The 24531-nt window shown below is 38.3% G+C and overlaps 1 protein-coding gene across 11 annotated transcripts in view; it reads right to left on the bottom strand.

Annotated features, from left to right (window-relative positions):
- The window catches only part of FANCL (FA complementation group L), an 89366-nt gene extending 66492 nt beyond the window's left edge, over positions 1-22874 (bottom strand). For 4 of the 11 annotated variants that reach the window (XM_060412158.1, XM_004005932.5, XM_060412160.1 and 1 more), the window contains exons 1-4: positions 22738-22874; positions 8762-8820; positions 6508-6568; positions 763-819 (exon numbers count right to left, since the gene is read on the bottom strand). In XM_060412158.1, coding sequence (XP_060268141.1) covers positions 763-819; positions 6508-6568; positions 8762-8820; positions 22738-22833 — 273 coding nt within the window. In that variant the 5' untranslated portion in view covers positions 22834-22874. Of the gene's footprint in view, positions 1-762; positions 820-5343; positions 5472-6507; positions 6569-8761; positions 8821-10293; positions 10347-22523 lie in introns of all 11 variants that reach the window. The other 7 variants (XM_060412159.1, XM_012171086.3, XM_060412162.1 and 4 more) reach the window with 5 other exon arrangements.
- Positions 22875-24531: the final 1657 nt, after the last annotated feature.

Here is a 24531-nt window from a genome sequence, read left to right as displayed (position 1 = left end):
CTGGGAGGGACTGGGGGCAGGAGGAGAAGGGGACGACAGAGGATGAGATGGCTTGATGGCATCACTGACTCGATGGACCTGAGTCTGAGTGAACTCCGGGAGTTGGTGATGGACAGGGAGACCTGGCATGCTGCGATTCATGGGGTCGCAAAGAGTTGGACACAACTGAGCGACTGAACTGAACTGAACTGACATAAATATGTAATGAAGCTTAACAAGTTTTTCAGAAATCTGTAATTGTATATGAATGGTGGCTCAGAGGTTAAAGTGTCTGCCTGCAATGCAGGAGACCTGGGTTCGATCCCTGGGTTGGGAAGATCCCCTGGAGAAGGAAATGGCAACCCACTCCAGTATTCTTGCCTGGAGAATCCCTTGGACAGAGGAGCCTGGTGGGCTACAGACCACTGGGTCGCAAAGAGTTGGACACGACTGAGCGACTTCACTTTCACTTTCATCATATCTTTAAGTGATTTTTTAATCTCTGTTGATGTTACATTCTCTAACAGACCAGAAGTATACTTTATTTCTTCACAACCTGTCCAGGTCTAGTGTCAAGTGTACCCATCAAATTGGTTCTTACACATAATTCTATTCCTCTTGCAGTTCCAGAAAAGTACCATCCACATTTATGCACGAGTAAAATAAAACATTAAATGACTGAGAGTTGAGAAGTTTTAAATTCTAATGTTAGTTTTTAAAGGAATTACAAAAACACACCAGATTTACAGAGTATGATGACAGTGTTAGAAAACAAATTCTTACCAAAAGCATCTTCAACTCCATCATAAAACTCACTAGATCAGGAGACTGCTGCATTCTCTAGACCAAAACATATTTCTAATTAATTTCATGTGTACAATGAATATTCCATGCACTGGAAATGGAAAATTTTTTAAAGTCCATATAAATATAAAAAAATATTAGCTATCTTAAAAGTATAAGAATTGAATTATTGGTCATCAACACTATTATTTCTACCAATTTCATTCTGAAAGAGTAATTAAAACCCTCAAATCTAATTTGGTGAGATATGCTGAATTATGTAAGCATGGCACTTAAAGTCTCACACATTACTCTATTTCTTCAGCACAGACTACTGTCAAGTTTAGCAAATCTAGCAAACCGCAGCACTATTAAAAAAAATAGTATGACTGGAATGTCAAGAGGAGTATAAAATATAAAAATCAGGCAAATCCATACAATTAAATCTAGTTAGAATAATGAATTAACTAATCAATAATACTGTCTATTTTAATTTTTTCTTTGACCTTAAAGACTGCCTATAATTGTTAATTTTGTCCTTTCACAACTAACCTGTACTAATTCAAAAGAAGTCAATCTTTCAATAAGGTAAAACAGTTACAATAATACGACAAAAAGTAAATAACTTCTAAAGTACAGTGTTAAAGTGTCAGGGCTCCATTTCCTAGAAATCTTTGATTCTTAAAAGAAAATTATTATAAAATAAAAGCAAAAAGATTCTCATTAAAATTGCTTTATTAAATAAATCTACATCATTTCTCTGCTTCAAATCAAAATAATGTTATTTTTGCTACTTTTTATAATGCACTGCACTACCACCACACAGTTCTGAAGCTGATATGTAAATTTCAGTTTTTAGAGGAGAAAAATAATAATCTAAAGTATTCAGCAATACACGAGGCATATGATTCATACCTTAATGTAGCTTGGTAGGGCACAAGTTTGCAGAACAAATCTTTGACTTTCCCTTCTTCTATATATTTCCCCTGTAGTTGACTAGTGATAAGTAATAAATTATACCAAAAGTGAGCAAACTACAGCTCAGAGGCTAAATCCAGCCCAATAGCTGTTTTTATAGAGTTGTGATGAAATGCAGCCACGCCTATTCATTTACCACTTGTCAAAGCTGCTCTGTGCTACAAGGGCAGAGCTATGTAGTCATAACTGAGATCTTAGGGTCCCCAAAACCTGTAAAATTTACTACCTGGCCCTTCACAGAAAAGACTGCTGACCACATCTCCAGCCCTGACTCATATTTAATGAAGTTAAAAATGACACCAGGAAAGAACAGTAACGTTCACCTGGACTTTGGAATAAAACAAAGACTAAAACTAATACTGGGTTCTATAGTATTGGAGGGCAAGGGGGAAGATACATAACTGGGACTTTTTCTAGGAGCTCTCTTGGTGAATTGGTGGAGAAAAACTTATGAATCTTAAGTCTTCATTAAGAGTTTTTCTTCAAGCTATTTAGCTATCTCAGATTCATTTCTTAAACTTTAGCATACAATATAGTCTCAGTGAAAGGGGAGGGGATGGTGGAGAGAACACAAAGAGAAATCATGTAAACATTCCCTTAAAAATATGCTGTAATTATATTGCCAGCAATGACAGTCTACTTTCTACAAATCAAACAATTTCCTGTATTTCTTTGTGGTTCAGTACTGCTTTAAGTGAGAGTAACTGTCATTGTCATTTACCATAGATAATAACCTGCTTTAAGATAGAGAAAACAGAAGATCAGGAAAAACACACAAATTAATAAACCATTAAAAGAAAGGCAGCTCTATTTGCATCTACTTTTCTACAAGAGGTATTTCATTATTTTCAATTGCTTCAGTAACTGATTTGCTTGTTTCTCTAATCATTAAAAGAATTTTCAGGAAGAGGAACCTAAACATTATGAATAACTGAATTTGGGTAGGGATGTGGATAAAGTGGGTGAAGTGTGTCTAAAGTATAACTTATAAATTAAAAAAAAATTAAAGTAACTAAATAAATCCTGCCTATATTTCATCTATGCTGCCTTTACATCTACTCTTATTACATATGCAGGCCTGATCCTAAGTGCTTTCCACCCCACTTTTCTGTTGCTAGTTCTGTTGTTGTAGTTCTGTTCCTTGAACTACAATCACACTTTTGCCACAGATGTCCTACAACTCCTAAAAGGGTCCTGGGATACTTTTGGTACCACCACTATTCAGGAAGAGAAAGTGAATGCATTTGAAGGCCCTGAAGTTCCAAACATGGAAATAAAGTTTCAACACAAATGCTACCGGGAAATGTGCTGAGGACTTTAGACGGAAAATATTTTACATAAAATATGGTTCCATAAAATGCTTGATAAAGAAAAAACCTACATAATGCAGTGTGTTATAATACTTTGCAAAATAGGTTTTAAAAAGAGCATATTTAGTAAATTCCTAACGTCTCTTGGCAAAATGGTTGTCTGGCAAGGCCTTAAAAATAGCTGAGAAAAGAAGAGAAGTGAAAGGCAAAGGAGAAAAGGAAAGATATACCCATTTGAATGCAGAGTTCCAAAGAATAGCAAGGAGAGATCAGAAAGCCTTCCTCAGTGATCAGTGCAAAGAAATAGAGGAAAACAATAGAGATACCAAGGGAACATTTCATGCAAAGATGGGCACAATAAAGGACAGAAATGGTATGGACCTAACAGTAGCAGAAGCTATTAAGAAGAGGTGGCAAGAATACACAGAAGAACTATACAAAAAAGATCCTCATGACCAAGATAACCACGATGATGGGATCACTCACCTAGAGCCACACTTCTGGAATGTGAAGTCAAGCAGGCCTTAGGAACCATCACTACGAACAAAGCTAGTGGAGGTGATGGAATTCCAGATGAGCTATTTCAACCCTACAAGATGATGCTATCAAAGTGCCGCACTTAATACACCAGCAAATTTGAAAACCCCAGCAGTGGCCACAGGACTGGAAAAGGTCCGTTTTCATTCCAATCCCAAAGAAAGACAATGCCAAAGAATGTTCAAACTACCTCACAATTGCCCTCATCTCACACGCTAGCAAAGTAAAGCTCAAAATTTGCCAAGCCAGGTTTTAACAGTACATGAACCATGAACATCCAGATGTTCAAGCTGGTTTTAGAAAAGGCAGAGGAACAAGATAATATTGCCAAGATGCGTTGGATCATAGAAAAAGAGAAAGAGTTCCATAAAAACATCTACTGCTTTATTTACTATGCCAAACCTTTTGACTGGATCACAACCTTTTGTGTGGATCACAGTAAACTGTGGAAAATTCTGAAAGAGATGGGAATACCAGACCACCTGACCTGCCTCTTGAGAAACCTGTATGCAGGCTAAGAAACAACAGTTAGAACTGGACATGGAACAACAGACTGGTTCCAAATCAGAAAAGGAGTACATCAAGGCTATATACTGTCACCCTGCTTATTTAACTTCTATGTAAAGTACATCGTGAGAGATGCTGGACTGAATGAAGCACAAGCTGGAATCAAGATTTTCAGATATGCCGATGACACCACCCTTATTGCAGAAAATAAAGAAGAACTAATGACCCTCTTGATGAAAGTGATACACACAGTCAAAGGCTTTGGCATAGTCAATAAAGCAAAAGTAGATGTCTTTCAGGAACCCTCTTGCTTTTTCGATGATCCAGTGGATGTTGGCAATTTGATCTCTGGTTCCCCTGCCTTTTCTAAATCCAGCTAAACATCTGGAAGTTTACAGTTCATGTGCTGCTAAAGCCTGGCTTGGAGAATTCTGAGCATTACTTTGCTAGTGCTTGAGATGAGGGTCAATTGTGAGGTAGTTTGAACATTCTTTGGCATTGCCTTTCTTTGGGATTGGAATGAAAACTGACCTTTTCCAGTCCTGTGGCCACTGCTGAGTTTTCCAAATTTTCTGACATATTGACTGCAGCCCTTTCACAGCATCATCTTGTAGGATTTGAAATAGCTCAACTGGAATTCCATCACCTCCACTAGCTTTGTTCATAGTGATGCTTCCTAAGACCCACTTGACTTCACGTGCCAGGATGTGTGGCTCTAGGTGAGTGATCCCATCATCGTGGTTATCTGGGTCATGAAGATCTTTTTTGCATAGTTCTGTGTATTCTTGCCACCTCTTCTTAATAGCTTCGGCTTCTGTTAGGTCCATACCATTTCAGTCCTTTATTGTGCCCATCTTTGCATGATATGTTCCCTTGGTATCTCTAATTTTCTTGAAGAGATCTCAGGTCTTGCCCATTCTATTGTCTTCCTCTATTTCTTTGCACTGATCACTGAGGAAGGCTTTCTGATCTCTCCTTGCTATTCTTTGGAACTCTGCATTCAAATGGGTATATCTTTCCTTTTCTCCTTTGCCTTTCACTTCTCTTGTTTTCACAGCTATTTGTAAGGCCTCCTCAGACAACCATTTTGCCTTTTTGCAATTCTTTTTCTTGGGGATGGTCTTGATCTCTGCCTCCTGTACAATGTCACGAACCTTCACCATAGTTTTTCAGGCACTCTGTCTTTCAGATCTAATCCCTTGAATCTATTTCCACTGTATAACTGTTGGGGACCTGATTTAGGTCATACCTGAATGGTTTAGAGGTTTTCCCTTCTTTCTTCAATTTAAGTCTGAATTTGGCAACAAGGAATTCATCATCTGAGCCACACCTTCTGGTCTTGTTTTTGCTGACTGTATAGAGCTTCTCCATCTTTGGCTGCAAAGTATATAATCAGTCTGTTTTTGGTATTTACCATCTGCTGATGTCCATGTGTAGAGTCTTCTCTTGTGTTTGTGGAAGAGAGTGTTTGCTATGACTAGTGTGTTCTCTTGGCAAAACTCTATTAGCCTTTGCCCTGATTCATTCTGTACTCCAAGGCCAAATTTGCCTGTTACTCCAGGTATCTCTTGACTTCCTACTTTTGCATTCCAGTCCCCTATAATGAAAAGGACATCCTTTTTGGCTGTTAGTTCTAGAAGGTCTTGTTGGTCTTCACAGAACTATTCAACTTCAGCTTCTTTAGCATTACTGGTCGGGGCATAGACTTGGATTACTGCGATATTGAATGGTTTGCCTTGGAAATGAAGAGATTTCATTCTGTCATTTTTGAGATTGCATACAAATACTGCATTTCAGACTCTTGTTGACTATGATGGCTACTCCATTTCTTCTATGGGATTCTTGCCCACAGTAGTAGATATAATGATCTGAGTTAAATTCACCCATTCCAGTCTATTTTAGCTTGCTGATTCCTAAAATTTAAACGTTCACTCTTGTCATCTCCTATTTGAGCACTTCCAATTTGCCTTGATTCATGGACCTAACATTCCAGGTTCCTATCGATATTGCTCTTTACAGTATAAGACTTTACTTCCATCACCAGTCACATCCACAACTGAGTGGTATTTTTGCTTTGACTCCATCTCTTCATTCTTTCTGGAGTTACTACTCCACTGACATCTAAAAGCATATTGGGCACCTACCGACCTAGGGAGTTCATCTTTCAGTGTCCTATCTTTTTGCCTTTTCATACTGATCATTGGGGTCTCAAGGCAAGAATACTGAAGTGGTTTGCCATTCCCTTCTCCAGTGGACCACATTTTTTCAGAACTCTTCACCATGACCCATCCATCTTGGGTGGCCCTACACAGCAGGGCTCATAGTTTCATTGAGTTAGATAAGGCTCTGGTCCATGTGATCAGATTAACTAACTACCCTCACTTAAAACAAATCTTTTAAAAAAAGGACTTACCTGTTGTACTATGTGATGATATCCATTAAGTACTGCTTTCAGCTGCCAACTACATAGTAATCTAAAATTTTAATGGAACATAATGGTTTGTTCATGTTTAGAATTAAAAGAAAAAAACATTTGTATGCTAACTCTAGTATGTACATACATAGAAAAGAATGACATAAACATAATTCTGACAAGTTAATAAAATTTTTACCGCTAGTACTGTTGAAAATCATGTCTTCACACTGTTGGTACTAACTTTATTTCAAAATATAAATGACTGCAATCAGCAAATGACATGCAAACAAACAGTATATTTTTTTTTAACTTTAACATATCCAAAGCAACGTTTTCTTGAACTGGATTCTTTTCCAAGATAGGTTAAATAAAACCAACAGTTTTGATCATAATTTACAGAACTTGTATTTGAGAAACCAAATGCATTATAATAATCTGTGTTTGTGCTGGCTTAGCCATGTCTGCCTGTTTGAGACTTCGTGGACTGTAGCCCCATAGGCTCCTGTGTCCATTATAACAATCTAATCTTCCTTAAATTCCAGATTAAGGACATATATACTTTTAACTGTGTAAGTAGTGATAAATTAATGTTCAACTATCTACTGTCTCACCCTCAGCTGCATTCTTAACACTGTTAGGTAACTCTTCTAGAAATGCTTTTACTTACCTAAAAGTAGAAAGTCTGAGTTTTCCCAACCATGGTCTTTTCAAACCATCATGACTCTCCTTTTCTGGTCTGCTAACCCACATCCTCTCTGCTATCTCCTGTCACAAGGGCAGAATAGCTCATTCGACTGCCCATGGGGAACCCCATCTTCAAATGTACTTTCCACCTCCTGCCACCAGCTCAGTCACATCAATTCACTAATTACTCCTTTACTGTGGTATCCTTACTTTCCACTAGCGTTTTTTCCTCTGTAACTTGTTTAAGCAAATCTTATTTTTAAGAAAATATGTAATTATAACTCTTCCTTGACTGCACACCCTTCTCTGGCCATTCCTGTTCTTCAAAGTAGTTTATACTGTTTACATTTCCTTTCTACCCACTCCAAAAACCCCAATACAAGCCGACTTCAACCACTACATGAAACCTGCGATCGAACCTGACCCCTTTGCAACACTAAACACTGTTAACCACTCTGACTTTTAAGCTGCTCTTTTTTTGGTTTCAGAAACAACTGTCCAGGTTTTCCTGTTAAATCTTCTCAATCCTTTGTCTTCTTTCAAGGTCTTCTTTATTTACTGCACCTTTAAATATTGTTATGCCCTCCAGATTATGTCACTAGCTTTCTCTTCTCACTCTATCCATGCAGGAAAACCTATCCACATTCATGGCCCCAAATCCCATGACTACTGTGACTTCTACACACATCTCCACTCCAAGCTTCATGCTTAAGTTCCCCACCAAAACACTGCTGCTGCTGCTGCTAAGTCGCTTCAGTTGTGTCCGACTCTGTGCAACCCCATAGACGGCAGCCCACCAGGCTCCTCCGTCCCTGGAATTCTCCAGGCAAGAGTACTGGAGTATAGGTTGCCATTTCCTTCTCCAACCAAAATACTACTACCTACTAAAATCTCCTGTTCATACTTCACATCTGATATGCCTGAAAACAACTCTCCTTCAACTTCTTCCATCTGTGACCTCTTCTCTAGCTTAGTGATCTGAGTTAGGAATTTGCAAAGAATCCTCCACTCCTGTCTCCCTCTTATCTCCCACTTCTGATCAGTCACAAAATCCTGTCAGTTCTACTCATAACTGTCTCTGGATTCTTCTTCCTTTCCTACCCTCAGAAAAATTTTGGAGCAGAAATTAGATTTTAGGTGCTACCTAAATTTCTATTCTCATCTCTTGACATTCCTTGAAGGGCTGTCAATACCTATAGCCCATGATGACACCTAATTTCTATCAGGGCAGAACTGATGTTGTGGGGCTTCCCATGCCTGAACATACACATAATTAACATCAGTCAGAAAGTTGGAAACAAAGTTTTCTAATTATTTTCTATTCTCCAAATATTTTCACTTGTTGTTTACTGCTTTAAATAGAAAGTAAACTAGACTGTGTTGCTGTTGAAGAGCACTTCAACATCACAGAAAATCATTTAAAAAGCACACTGATTTGTAAAAATCAGAAATGCTTCTGCCTAACTAATTAATAAGCAGAACTCTAACAAACAGAATCAGTTTATACAGATGTGACTGCCCATCCCACCAAGATGCCTGTAGAGTATATAACAAAATACCACATTACCTGGCATTCCTCAGCTGTAAATCTTTGGGCAGCAATAGTCTAAGGTGGAAATCTCTTCCCTGTGGAAAATATTAAAAAGCTTCACTCAAATTAAGAGAAGTCAATCAGAATCACATAAAAAAGGCAACATTTTCCTGTATTTTCTAAAAGGTATCAACTTTATTCAAATTCTTGTTAAAATACAACCAACAAAATAGTGCATTTAAGGGAAAATAACTGAAAAATATGTCAGAAACTTTTGTGATTATTGGGTAATCAAAACACTGAGACAGGATTTTGTTTTTAAAGAAAAAGTCATTCACATAAATAAGAAATACTAACAAATTGTTATGCAGACATAAAGGAGAAAATTAAATGTTATTTCTTAGGAAATAAATTCAAGAAAAAAGAAATTCCCTCAAACTGATTTGGAAATAGAAGAAAAAATCATGACATACCCCATATTTGTAGTTTTCCAAATTTTAATAAAGTGAAAATATTTAAATAATCTTAATATACCAGAGAAATATTTTCATAAATTGGAGTATATTTAGTTCTCCCACACTTAAAGACCTTTAATAAATAAAATCCTTGAAACACTGTTACTTAATTTAAATATTCATTAACTATAATCTGAAAAAACTAAATTTTACTTAAAAGTCCTTCTAAGGAAAGAAGGACAGTTCTCTGAGAAATATACTGTTTTACTTTCTTGAGAAAGTGAATGGGAAAGCAGCTTAAACTTTGTACCTTAAATAGCATAATACACATGAAATCTAAGCAAAGGTAAGCAGAAAAAGACAAACAGAAATATAATCTTTTACTCCAACAGTATAAAATGAAAAAGAGTAATAAAATTCTTGAAAAACAATTACCACGAGAATTTTATCAGAATCTCCCTCAAAGCAGTTTCAAAAATAGAGGAACACAATTAAATGTACCCCATAACCTTTACTTTCATGGTAATATTGCAGTTCTGACTTTCATTACATTTAAATGTCCTTTAAAAAATGAAACAAAATGTACTACTGACCTTTTCAAAAGGTCAAGTAACAATAATTCACTATTTCATTAAACCACTAAAAAGTATTATGTAGTAACCTTAACCTAACTTTATAGACACCCCACACATAGGTGTAAGAACAATCTGGAACTCAAAATTTACATGAAAAATAGTAAAACTACTCTACTCAACTGTGTTACGTAAAATAATAAAATTCCAAAGTCTCTTATTTGCAAAATCCAACCATTTTAAAAGTGAAATGCCATGTCACATGTCATAATACTGATTCAAGAAAATGTCTAAAATTATCTTTTTTTAGTTAAATCATAGGAAAAAAAATGTTAACTGCTCTCATGAAGAATTTCCAAATTTACAGCAAACAAAAGTATCAACAGTTGCCTAAATCTGAATCTGTCTACATACCATTCCCCAAAAATATGTACATCAAAATTAAGAGCAAATAGAACCAGAAAAATCCCGTCTTAGGCAGAGGCAGAAGAAAGAGAATGGTATAAACTTCCAAACTGCCTGTAAGAAGAAAAATACAAACCGCTTTCCAGTGCCTTCCATCCTGAGGCTCCTACATCAAGTCCTTTGAGAGAGCTAGGGGATTCAGGAAATTTAAAAAAAAAAAAAAACAAAACAAAAAAACCCAGAAAACAGAAGAGGGGATTAGATTATGTGTGAAAAATAAAGAATTAGCAACATAAAAGTCAAGGACCTCATCTTGGATAAGAACTGTAAAAGTAGAAGATAGTAAAAGGGTGATCCTTTGGAAACGGTGTTAAGAGGAAAAAGTAGCAACTATGGGAAACTGAGGGTCTTACATAACATTAAAAATGCTGGATTTTTCCTCCAACACTACCGAAAACAATCATCCATTAAGTAAACTGCATTTTGCAAACAGAAGAGAGTACTTTTTTAAATTAGAGTATAATTGCTTCCCTGGTGGCTCAGAGGGTAAAGCATCTGCCTGTGATGCATAAGACCCAGGTTCCATCCTGGGTCAGGAAGATCCCCTGGAGAAGGAAATAGCAACCCACTCCAGTATTCTTGCCTGGAAAATCGCATGGACAGAGGAGCTTGATGGGCTACAGTCCATGGGGTCGCAAAGAGTCGAACACGACTGAGCGAGTACACTTACACTTACTTACTTATAGTTGCTTTACACTGCTGTATCAGTTTCTGCTGTACAGCAAAATGAATCAGCCATAAATATACATATATTCCTTCTATTTTGCATTTCCTTGCTATGTAGATCCAAAGAGGGCATGCTTGAGGAATTTAACAAATTACTGCAGCCAACGGTTGACAAACACAAAGATAATGTGTCCATCAATGCTAAGCTCAGTTCAGTTCAGTAGCTCAGTCATATCCAACTCTTTGCTACCCCATCACCAATTCCCGGAGCTTGCTCAAACTCATGTCCATTGACTCAGTGATGCCATCCAACCATCTCACCCTCTGTCATCCCCTTCTCCTTCTGCCTTCAATCTTTCCCAGCATCAGGATCTTTTCCAATGAGTCGGTTCTTTGCATCAGGTGGCCAGAGTGTTGGTATTTCAGCTTCAGCATCAGTCCTTCCAATGAAAATTCAGGAATGATTTCCTCTAGGATGGGCTGGTTCGATCTCCTTGCAGTCCAAGGGACTCTCAAGATCTTCTCCAACACAACAGTTCAAAAGCATCAATTCTTCGGCACTGACTCAAAGTTTATAGTCGAACTCTCACATCCATACATGACTACTAGAAAAACCATAGCTTTGACTAGATGGACCTTTGTCAGCAAGTAATGCCTCTACGTTTTAATATGCTGTCTAGGTTGGTCATAACTTTTCTTCTAAGGAGCAAGCATCTTTTCATTGTCACCATCTGCAGTGATTTTGGAGCCCCTCAAAATATAGTCTGCCACTGTTTCCATTGTTTCCCCATCTATTTGCCATGAAGTGATGGGACCAGATGCCATGATCTTAGTTTTCTGAATGCTGAGTTTGAAGCCAACTTTTTTATTCTCCTCTTTCACTTCCATCAAGAGGTTCTTTAGTTCTTCTTTGCTTTCTGCCATAAGGGTGGCATATCTGCATATCTGAAGTTATTGATATTTCTCCCAGCAATCTTTAATTCCAGGTTGTGCCTCATCCAGTCCAGCATTTCACATGATGTACTCTGCATATAAGTTAAATAAGCAGGGTGACAATAAACAGCCTTGATGTACTCCTTTTCCTATTTGGAACCAGTCTGTTGTTCCATGTCCAGTTCTAACTGTTGCTTCTTGACCTGCATACTACTATGACCTGCTAACCTACTATGAGACAAAATCAAAATGTGGAGAGAGAGGTGGGAGGGGGATTCGGGATGGAGGGGACATTATATGTACCTATGGCTGATTCACACTGATGTATGGCAAAAACCATCACAATACTGTAAAGTAATTGTCCTCCAAATAAAATAAATATATAAATTAAAAAAAATAAGAACTGAGACATTTCAGGTGATGACAGTCCCTCAACATAAACAAAAAACAAAAGGCATAAACAAATTACAATACTGAATTAAACATTATTTGGTGAGTATTTGCACCCAGATTCAGAAATTTTAAAACCTCGTAACAGAAACTGAGGTGGAAAAAAGACAAAATAATATTAAAATGGAAGGATAAATTAAGAGCTATTCAAAAGAGAATAGAATAAAATAAAAAATTCATAAAAGACAAAAAGGTAAGAAAATGACCAAATGAGAAAAAAATTAAAGACCACTTGAGAAAAGCAACTGAAGTGGAACACAAGCAAAAATAAAAAAAACAAAAACCCCAATAAGAAAAAGATCAAATAACATATGGGAAATAGAATAATAAATAAAACAAGACTTTAAAAAGCCACAGTGGAACAAACTTTTAATAATCCGAGTGAAAATGCTCACTTAATAATATGTAATTCAGTATTCCTTTAAGAAACTGAAAGGGAACGTCCTTTAGTTTATATAATGGAACAACCGGGAAGGATTTATCTTCCCATTTTAACTAAAAGACTGGACAAAATACTTGAAACAATGATTTTTAGACATCAAACAACAGGCAGCACAGGACAATGAGCCCTGAAAGAAGGGAAACAAAGGAGAAAAGTCTCTGTAATTGGCCAGCCTGGAGAATTTTCAGGCTGCAGGGCAAGGATGAAGAACCAAATAGAGCTTAACATATTCTATTATTTGAGAAGACAGGCATGAGTAAGGGGAGGCCAAGGCATGTAGAATTTACAAGGTATAGTACAAAAGAGGAGATAAATACATGGAGAAAAATTACACAGAGAATAATTCTACAGAACTTCAGAGAATTCCTAAAAAGGGTTCTTCCGCTGAGTACTGATTGCCACAGGATGTGAGACTACCTAAAGATGGGGAGATAAGAGAATATCTCGAGGCACTCACACAAGGCTAAAAGAATCATGTTCTAACCAATCAGAGTGGAAAACCTTGTACTATAAGAGCTATTAAACAGTACTCTTCAGAGTGTTGTCTTAGTGGCATAACCAGATCTCTAGGCTCAAGTCTGTTCTGTTTCAGCTTAACAGAGCTTAAAAGTAAACCTTGGAAAGATTTGCTGTTTCCAAGTAATTTAACGGTTGTCATTCAGTCACTCAGTTGTGTCCAACTCCTTGCAACCCCATGAACTACAATATTCCAGGCTTCCCTGTCTTTCACCATCTTCCAAAATTTGCTCAAACTCATGTCCATTGAGTCGGTGATGCCATCCAACTATCTCTACTTGTTGCCCCTGTCTCCTCCTGCTCTCAATCTTTCCCAGCCTCAAAGGCTTTTACAATGAGTTGGTTCTTTGAAATCAAGAATATTTAAGAGAACAAAAAATTTCATACAGCCAGTGGAATGCACAATGTATGTCAACCAATCAAAATACCAGGTATGCAAAGAAGTAAGAAAATAAGATTAAAAAGAGAAAAATCAAGAGAAACAAATATAAAATGGCAGATGATAGAGCTTCCCCTCCTCCACTTAAGCAGTTATGTTCAGGAAGGTAGAGAAAAGCATCAGTATGCTAAACAGACACAAAAAAACACAAAGACCCAAGTTGAAGAGATGAAAAATACAACGTTTGAGATGAAAAATGTTACAATACAGTTATTAACAGCAGATTAAACACTGAAAAAAATATATTTGTGTACCTGAAAACACAGAAGTAGAACATCCAAAGAAAGCAGAGAAACTGACTGGAAAATGGGAAAAAAAATCAATGAATTATGGAACAACTTAAAGTGACTTAATACACATGTATTTGGAGTCCCCAACATAGGAAGCAGGAAGGAGCAAAAAACTTTTTGAAGAAATAATGGCTGAAGTTTTTCCAAATTAAATGAAAATACAGATCCAAAAAGCACAATAAACCCTATGACGGAAAAACATGAAGGCAACTACATCAAGGAACATCACAATCAAATTGACAGAAACCAGTGAGAAAAATATTAACAGTCAAAGAAAAACAATACACTTACAGAGGATCAAAGATAAAGATAAAAAGTAGAGATTTCTCATACATAATAAAACAAGACAATGAAACAAAGCTGCTAAAGCACTAAAACAAGAAGTCAACCTAGAACTTTATACCCAGTGAAAGTATCTTTCAAAAGATCAAATAAACAATTTTTGAGACATAAAACAGCTGAAGAATTCAGCACTAGCAGATATGCACTACAAGAAATGGTAAAGGACCAAGTTTAGGGAGAAAGTAAATGAGTCCACGGGTAACAAAGACATGGACATGACTGAGTGACTGAACAAAAATAACAACAAAATAAAACAAGATGGAAATCTGGGTATACAACAAAGAGTATCAGAAACAGTAAATATATAGATAAATATAAAAGACCTTTTTCTTATTTTTCAAAATCTCTTTAAAGCATAATTAACTGTGCCAAAGCTGGAATGACTTAAACAACAAATAACGTAGTGCTAGAATATAATTCAAAATATAAAATATCTGTATGTCCATACTGATATAAATGATTGAATTAAGAAATGGAGAAATTAATCTCGTACGCAGAAGAATTCCAGATAAATTACGACTGACTCTTGAACAACATGAGTTTGAATTGTTCAGGTCCACTTATACATAGATTTTTTTTTTTTTTTTTTACAATAACTACATACTGTAGTGCTATACAATCTGCACTTGGCTGATTTCACAGATGGATTTTCACGCCCACAAGGTTTAGCACACTTAAGCTTTGCGTTATTCAAGGGTTAACTGTATATAGATACTCCACTTCAAAAGGGAGGCAGAATAATTCCCCACTTCTTAATAAGGGCTGCTCATAGTGACTTCCTGCCAAAGAATACAGTATGGAAAGGGGTCGGAAAAAAAGCGACATCCCAGTAGGGAAACCTACAAACACAACTTCAGCCAAGTGATCAAAGTCAACATCAACAATCATAAATCATGTTGATAATATGTACCCTTAACATGATGTGATGAAATGGTATCTAAACTTTGTGATGTTTCTCTCAAAAACCCATAAAGCCTAATCACAAGAAAAAAGGCAAATCCTAGTAGAGCAGTGTCCTACAATAAACTTGACTAGAATTCCTCAATTAAAAGGGTCATTTCATAATCATAAAGGAGTCAGAGTCATCGAAAACAAGGAAGGTCTAAAAAATTATCACAGCTCAGAGAAGCCTTCATGGCAAATAAATGGGGAAACAATGGAAACAGTGAGAGATTTTATTTTGGGGGGCTCCAAAAGCACTGCAGTTTGGTAACTGCAGCCATGAAATTAAAAGACACTTGCTCCTTGGAAGAAAAGCTATGACAAACCTAGACAGCATATTAAAAAGCAGAGACATTACCTTGCCGACAAAGGTCCATCTAGTCAAAGCTCTGGTTTTTCCAGTAGTCATGTGTGAATGTGAGAGTTGGACTATAAAGAGAGCTGAGCACTGAAGAATTGATGCCTTTGAACTGTGGTGTTGGAGAAGACTCTTGAGAGTCTCTTAGACTGCAAGGAGATCCAACCAGTCCATTCTAAAGGAAAACAGTTCTAAATATTCATTGGAAGGACAACACAAAAGAAGATTCTACACGTGGATATCACCAGATAGCCAATACGGAAATCAGACTGATTAGATTCTTTGCAGCCAAAGATGCAGAAGCTCTACACAGTCACCAAAAACAAGACCGGGAGTTGACTGTGGCTCAGATCATGAACTGCTTATTGCCAAATTCAGACTTAAATTGAAGAAAGTAGGGAAAACAACTAGACCATCAGGTATGACCTAAATCAAATCCCTAACAGAAAGTGAGAAATACATTTAAGGGACTAGATCTGATAGACAGAGTGCCTGATGAACTATGGACAGAGGTTCCTGACACTGTACAGGAGACAGGGATTAAGACCATCCCCAAGGAAAAGAAATGCAAAAAAGCAAAATGGCTGTCTGAGGAGGCCTTACAAATACCTGTGAAAAGAAGAGAAGCAAAAGCAAAGGAGAAAAGAAAGATATACCCATTTGAATGCAGAGTTCCAAAGAATAGCAAAGAGAGAGAAGAAAGCCTTCCTCAGCAATCAATGCAAAGAAATAGAGGAAAACAATAGAATGGGAAAGACTACAGATCTCTTCAAGAAAATTAGAGATACCAAGGGAACATTTCATGCAAAAATGGGCTCAATAAAGGACAGAAATGGTATGGACCTAACAGAAGCAGAAGATACCAAGAGGAGGTGGCAAGAATACACAGAAAGAACTATACAAAAAAGATTCTCATGACCCAGATAATCACGATAGTGTGATCATTCACCTAGAGCCAGACATCCCGGAATGTGAAGTCAAGTGAGCCATAGGAAGCATCTCTACAAACAAAGCTAGTGGAGGTGATGGAATTCCAGTTGAGCTATTTCAAACCCTAAAAGATGACTCTGTGAAAGGGCTGCAGTCAATATGTCAGCAAATTTGGAAAACTCAGCAGTGGCCACAGGACTAGAAAAGGTCAGTTTTTATTCTAACCCCAAAGAGCAATGCCAAAGAATGCTCAAACTACCATACAATTGCACTCATTTCACACACTAGTAAAGCAATGCTCAAAATTCTCCAAGCCAGGCGTCAGCAATACGTGAACTATGAAGTTCCAGATGTTCAAGCTGGTTTCAGAGAAGGCACAAGAACCAGAGATCAAATTGCCAACATCAGCTGGATCATGGAAAAAGCATGAGAGTTCCAGAAAAATATCTTTTTCTGCTTTACTGACTATGCCAAAGGCTCTGACTGTGTGGATCACAAGAAACTGTGGAAAATTCTGAAAGAGATGGGAATACCAGACCACCTGACCTGCCTCTTGAGAAATCCAAATGCAGGTCAAGAAGCAATAGCTAGAAATGAACATGTAACAACAGACTGGTTCCAAACAGGAAAAGGAGTAAGTCAAGGCTATATATTGTCACTCTGTTTATTTATATGCAAAGTACATCATGAGAAACGCTGGGCTGGAGGAAGCACAAACTGGAATCAAGATTGCCGGGAGAAGTATCAATAACCTCAGATATGCAGATGACACCACCCTTATGGCAGAAAGTGAAGAAGAACTAAAGAGCCTCTTGATGAAAGTGAAAGAGGACAGTGAAAAAGTTGACTGAAAGCTCAACATCCAGAAAAGTAAGATCAGCGCATCCAGTGCCATCACCTCATGGCAAATAGATGGGGAAACAGTGGAAACACTGTCAGACTTTATTCTGGGGGGCTCCAAAATCACTGCAGATGGTCATTGCAGCCATGAAATTAAAAGATGCTTACTTCTTGGAAGCAAAGTTACGACCAACCTAGACAGCGTATTAAAAGCAGAGACATCACTTTGTCAACAAAGGTCCGTCTAGCCAAGGTTATGGTTTTTCCAGTAGTCATGTATGGATTTCAGAGTTGCACTATAAAGAAAACTGAGGGCCAAAGAATTGATGCTTTTGAATTGTGGTGTTGGAGAAGACTCTTGAGAGTCCCTTGGACTGCAAGGAGATCCAACCAGTCCATCCTAAAGGAGATCAGTCCTGGGTATTCATTGGAAGGACTGATGTTGAAACTTAAACTCGTTTGGCCACCTTATGTGAAGAGCTGAGTTATTTGAAAAGACCCTGATGCTGGGAAAGATTGAGGGCAGAAGAAGGGGATGACAGAGGATGAGATGGTTGGATGGCATCACCAACTCAATGGTCATGAGTTTGGGTAAACTCCGGGGGTTGTTGATGGACAGGGAGGCCTGGCGTGCTGCACTTCATGGGTTGCAAAGAGTCAGACAAGACTGAGCGACTAAACAAACTGAATGTAGCTGGAAATTTCAATACCCCCTTTCATTAACTGAGCAACTACAGAAACTCAGTAAGGATATACAAAACTTGAATAGCGTTATGAACCAATCTGACCTGACATTTATAGAACACTCTACCCAACAGCAGCATAATATACATTCTTTCCAAGTATACACAGAACATTTACCAAAATAAACCATATTCTACACTATCAAGTGAGATCCAATAAATTTAACAGAATTCTTATTATATAAATAATATTGTTTATCTACACTATAAAAGAAAAATGTCTCATTATCAAAGACCTAATCTTCCACCTAAAAAATTAGGAAATTTAAGATCAGGAATCAATGAAACAGAAACAGAAAATACCAGAGAAAAATAAAAAATCAAAGTTGATTCTCTGTAGAGATCAGTAAGACTTACAGGTCCCTATCCAAATCCATCAGGAAAAAGAAGAGAGACACACACAAAATACCAATATCAGGAATGGACATGAGATTATATTCATAACTTCTTTGCCAATTCTACCTTAAAGCATTGGCGCCTCATCTCCTTTTAATATGAATCAGATTTGAGAACTTGCTTCTAACAAACAGAATAAAACAGAAGTAAATGTGTAACTTTAGAGGCTGGGAGAGAAAAAGCACGGTGCAGCTTTCTGCTTAACTTCTCTGTTTTATCAGTCACTCAGAGGGAAGACAGCTGCCCTGTTGTGATGACAGTCAAACAACACTATGAGAGGTCCACATGGTGAGGAACTGAGGCCTCTATCAATAGCAGTAAAAAATTGAGTCCTTTTATATATAGCTAGTCAAGGCTACGGTTTTTCCAGTGGTCATGTATGGATGTGAGAGTTGGACTGTGAAGAAAGCTGAGCGCCAAAGAATCGATGCTTTTGAACTGTGATGTTGGAGGAGACTCTTGAGAGTCCCTTGGACTGCAAGGAGATCCAACCAGTCCATTCCAAAGGAGATCAGTCCTCGGTGTTCTTTGGAAGGACTGATGCTAAAGCTGAAACTCCAATATTTTGGCCACCTGATGCAAAGAGCTGACTCATTGGAAAAGACTCTGATGCTGGGAGGGATTGGGGGCAGGAGGAGAAGGGGACAACAGAGGATGAGATGGCTGGATGGCATCACTGACTCAATGGACATGAGTTTGGTGAACTCCGGGAGTTCTTGATGGACAGGGAGGTCTGGCGTGCTGCAATTCATGGGGTCGCAAAGAGTCAGACGTGACTGAACTGAACTGAATCTATAGCTGCGTGAATAAGCAATCTTGGCAGCAAAATTTTCTCGCTCTAGTTAAGTGTGTAGATAACAGACATCCTGGCCAAAATCTTCACTGCTATCTCAGGAGAAACACTGATCCAAGATCATCCAGCTGCTGTTGCTGCTGCTGCTAAGTCACTCCAGTTGTGTCCAACTCTGTGCGACCCCATAGACGGCAGACCATCAGGCTCCCCCGTCCCTGGGATTCTCCAGGCAAGAACACTGGAGTGGGTTGCCATTTCCTTCTCCAATGCATGAAAGTGAAAAGTGAAAGTGAAGTAGCTCAGTCGTGTCTGACTCATCGTGACCCCATGGACTGCAGCCCACCAAGCTCCTCTGTCCATGGGATTTTCCAGGCAAGAGTACTGGAGTGGGGTGCCATCGCCTCTTCTGTCATCCAGCTGAGTCACATCCAAATTCCTGATCCACAGAAAAGGTGAGATAATTTAATGTCTGTTGTTTTAAGGCACTAAGGTGTGGAACAGTCATATACAGCAAAAGGCAACCAAAATAGGGAGCATCATTACAGATCCCAAAGCCATTAAAAGGATAATAAGAGAATATCATAAACTTTTAAACCAATAAATTCAAAAATCTAGATGAAAATTCTCAAAGGAAACAAACTACCAAAGCTTACTTAAGGGAAGATAAAGAATCTGATAACAGGGAAAACACCTTTTACTCACGCACAGATCACCCACAAATAAATAAAATTTTATTTTTAAAAACATCACTGTTTATTCACAGTGCAATAAAACCAGAAATAGCAAATTAAAATGAAAAAAGACATTCCATGAGAAAAATTTTAGATCTATTAAATAACTCCCGAATGCAGGGAAACTACAAATTAAAATTAACTTTTAAAAAATAAAACATACATGTCAGCATCTACAGGATACCTTTAAAACGGTAATGAGGGAAAATTGCTGATTGTTAAAAACACATCAAGAAAAATATTGTCTCACTGGCCAAATTTGGGATAATTTAAACGTCAAATAGGAAAGAAAGGATTATAATCCATTAGGTAAATTACTTTTAAAATCCATAAGCCTGATATAAATAAATGGCAAAGGGAAAGTCACTCTATCACAGAATGACAATTAATAAATACAGAAGAAAGAAAATCATCATTGGGAAACATCAATTAACTGACTGGAACAAGAGTCAATGGCTGCTACAATGGAGGTGGTGGGGAGGAAAGAGAATTTGATGTTTCAAAGTAGCTTCCTCTAAGTCCTTAATAATTATAAGAGGAAAATCTGGCAGATGCCACCTTAAACCTGTGATCAGAGATAACATGATCAATAATGAGACCTGCTGACATCCCACGCCCTAAAAAGGACATGATATTCTTTCTGTGGCATATGTGTCAGAACTGCATAACCTGAACTTAAGGATGAGGAAAGAGTCAAATCTAAATTGAGGGACATTCTACCTAATGACCAGCCTGTACCCCAAAAATGTCAAGTTTATGAAAAACAGAGGAAGACCAAGGAACTACTCTAGATTAAAGAGACAGGACAACCAATGTAATGTGACATTTTATACCAGATGGTTAGGGGCTGGAAGGGGTATAAAAAACGTAACTGGCAACATTAAAAAAAAAAATCTGAATTTGGACTTCAGATTAGATAATGGTATTATATGATGATTAAATTTCCTGATTTTGATAATGGTACTGAGGCAATGTTATGGGCGTGTCCTTGTTGTCATGAAATATACACTAAGTATTCAGGAATAAAGGAGCACTGTGTCTGCAACTTAATCTCAAACTGTTCAGGGAAATAATGTGTGTACACACCCAGCCACATACACATCAGAATAAATCAAATGAGACAAATAGAAAATAGTGAATCTCCTCAAATGTATATACAAATTTTTCCTACATCCTTGCTATGTTTCTGTAAATTTGAAATTATATACAAGACAAACATTTTTAGAAAAACCGAGCTCCACCAAAACAAATGTTAAATAAGATCTTCAGGTTAGGATTTCAACAGCTGCTTAAGCCAAGTAAAATGAAAATTGTAGCTATAAGCAAGGATTCTATAAAATTTCATCTAATCTGACTACTGATGGCTACATGTTTTCTAAGAAGCTTCAGCAGATACAAGCAATATCTCTTCAACTTTTCTAAATGTTGTGAAAGTTTTCAACTCGGTCACTCAAGACCAATACTTCCAACTGGGGGAGGAAACGGTGGATTAACTTTATTTCAGAAGTAACAATGAAATTTAACCTTTCGTGATGAAATCTACTTTCTGTGATGGTCACAATGAATTTGAAAACAAATGAAGTTCAAGTGTGTGGTCTATAATCTTTTCTTAATCCGTGTTATTTAGGATTAGTTCTACACCTAATATTTTTAGGAATAGGTAAAATTTTCATTTAGCATGTGAATTTAAATAATTCACTCAATATTCTTGATAGTGTTTTGAGGAAACTTCAAACCATGTGGTAATTGCTAAAACATGGCCCCTATCCTCAAAAAGTATGTGTGCTAGTTGGGGAGAGGGCGAATTTGTCCGGAAAGCAAAGTCTATACTCAGAATTCTAACCTAAGGTAGCTTGGTAGAGGAGGAAACCCTACGAGTGGCATTAGATATACTGAGTTTAAAGGAGTCTATTGCGATCAAGGACAAGTAACTTAATCCCCTTCAATTCCCCATGCCGTGATTTACTCAACAATAAAATGAGATTTTTTTTTCTGCTTCAAAAGACTGAGGATTAGGTGAGATATTGTAGTTGGAAAGCGCTTTGTAACTTCAAAGCCCTACACGTGTTTACTATGTGTAATAAACTCCACCAAGAGAGGCCACCTGGAATCGGCAAAGATAATTCGGTTGTCATGAGTTCCTACAAAATACCGCAACTGGATGTGCTCTGGTACCCTGGATTTGGCAGAGAGCCAAAATGAGATTCTCCTCAAAAATGTTCTTTCTTCGGGAAATATCAATATAACGAGCGAGCACAGGACAACCCTCTGAATGGCCTCCAACCTTCCTGGGGCTGAGCGAATGTTAAGTATCGCGGCAAGCAAAAACTGACCAATTTTTTCAAAACTTGAAACGTGCGACCGACGCCAACCTAGGAGCCAGGCAGAGAGGGGCGGGGACGAGGGGGCGTGGCCCGCAGCCGGTTTCCCCCCCGGCCCCCCGCCCCACTCTCCCCGCGCGCGCGGACCTCCTGGCGTCTCCCGTAGGCGGTTACCGGGGCCCAGGCGTGCAAACGGCGGCGAGGAACGGGTTTCCAGCAACAGCCCACAATTCTCAAACTTCTACTCTCCGAGGAGCCCTCGCGGGCCACCCTTCTCAAAAACCGCAAGTCCGATTCCCCCAATCCTTCGGGTCACAGACTTCCACGGCCCAGGCTGCACCGCCAAAGGAAAGCTCTCCGAGCGAAAGAGCATCAGCCGGGCGAATACCTGAGCCGAAATGAAGCCTTCGTACACGGTTTTCGCCCGGTTCTGGGGCAGAAAGAGCGGAAACTGGCGCAGCAGGGTCGCTTCCGTCTCCGCCATAGCGCGCGGCCCGCTGCACCGTTGGGGTACTGGCGGCCGCTGGTTCCGCACATGCGCAGTCTTGCCTGCGCCTGGGGCGCCGAGACGTACACTCGGCGCGTTTGGCGGGAAGTCTCGAGCTTTCCCTGGGCGAAAATGAAGGTCCGGTGGTAGTCGGGATGCCTGGGCTCAGCAGGAGGCAGCATTGGCCCCAACGCTAGGCAGGAGGGAAGATTATTTTCTGAACCTGACCCAACCTGATCATACTAGCTATGATTGTCCGGAGAACCGTGTTGGATGTTTATATTAATCCAGACTCAAGTCAACACCAGGTTTCTGGTGCGTTGCACTTGTGAATATCTAAGGCAAAACAGGAGGGGAAATTGCTAATGGACTTGAGGAGCCGAATTTAATATTTCTGTAACAACCCTTCTATGTGCCGTGCTAAGTCACTTAAGTCGTGTCACTTAAGTAGGACCAACACAAAGATTATGTGACCCTATGGACTGTGGCCAGCCAGACTTTTCTGTCCGTGGGATTCTCCAGGCAAGGATACTGGTATACATATTTCTAATTCAGGAATGGTAATTATCCATTCCTTTTTTTTTTTTTTTTTTTTACTAAGGGGTGATTAAGGAACTTAATATTTACTGCACATTTGATTTCAATCAATATTCAATGCAGTATTCAATATTGCAATCAATTCAATCAATATTCAGTCAATTCAGTATTCAATATTGTATTTTTGAACCCTTGTATTTGCTAAACGTCATTGTAATAGGCTACAGGTTATGCAAAAATGAGTAAGATTCACACCCAAACGTTTTGATTGCCCTCAAAATCGGATGAGACTTTTTCAAGATACTTAGTTTGACAAAAACTATAAGTTTTCTGGATGCTTAGAGAAAAACAAGAATGTTAGCAATGTAAATATAAATTACTCTAAAGCAGTGGCTTTCCAAAGATCCTGGATCCATTAGCATCATGTGGGAAATTTTACATCACCTTTACAGAAAGGCAAATTCTCACCCGTCTGTCTCAGACCTAGGGAATCCCAAACTCTGAGAGAGATGCCCAATCATCTGTGTTACAAGCCCTGGAGGTACTATGTTGCACAGGCTAAAGTTAGAGAATCTCCCCAGAGGCATGGCATGCCTCCATTCAAGTTATGCAGTTCGTTTATGAAAGATGACAGGCTACAAGTTTTGTGAGGGGCATAAAGTGAAGGTCGTTAAAACAGTAGGATAATTAGCACGTATAGACAATACCTTCAAGGACTTATAACTTATTAGTTAAAACACTTGCTGTTACCAAGGATTTCCCTGGTGGTCCGGTGGCTGAGACTCTTCCCTCCCAATGCAGGGTTAGGGTTAGGTTCGATCCGGATTTCTGGTCAGGGAGCTAGATCCCACATGCTTCAGCTAAGACCCAGAGCAGCCAAGTAAGTAAATAAATTTTTTTTTTTTTAATTTGCTGTTTCCAGTATTTCAAACTTCTCTACCACCCCCACAACGCTGTTCCCCATGGAAGGCTTTTTCAACTGCTACCTCTTTTTGGAAACCTTTTATTGATGAAAATTATTGCTTTCCCTAATCACTTGGTATATTTCTTGGTATATTGTTGGTGTTCATTAACTATTTACTAAAATGTTAATTAATATCCAGTAGTCCTATAGGCTGGAGAAGGCAATGGCACCCTGCTCCAGTACACTTGCCTGGA

The sequence above is a fragment of the Ovis aries genome, chromosome 3 (assembly GCF_016772045.2).
Source record: "Ovis aries strain OAR_USU_Benz2616 breed Rambouillet chromosome 3, ARS-UI_Ramb_v3.0, whole genome shotgun sequence".
Classification (NCBI taxonomy): domain Eukaryota; kingdom Metazoa; phylum Chordata; class Mammalia; order Artiodactyla; family Bovidae; genus Ovis; species Ovis aries.
The sequence above is the reverse complement of the archived record's forward strand: the minus strand, read 5'-3'. Positions and strand labels throughout refer to the sequence as shown.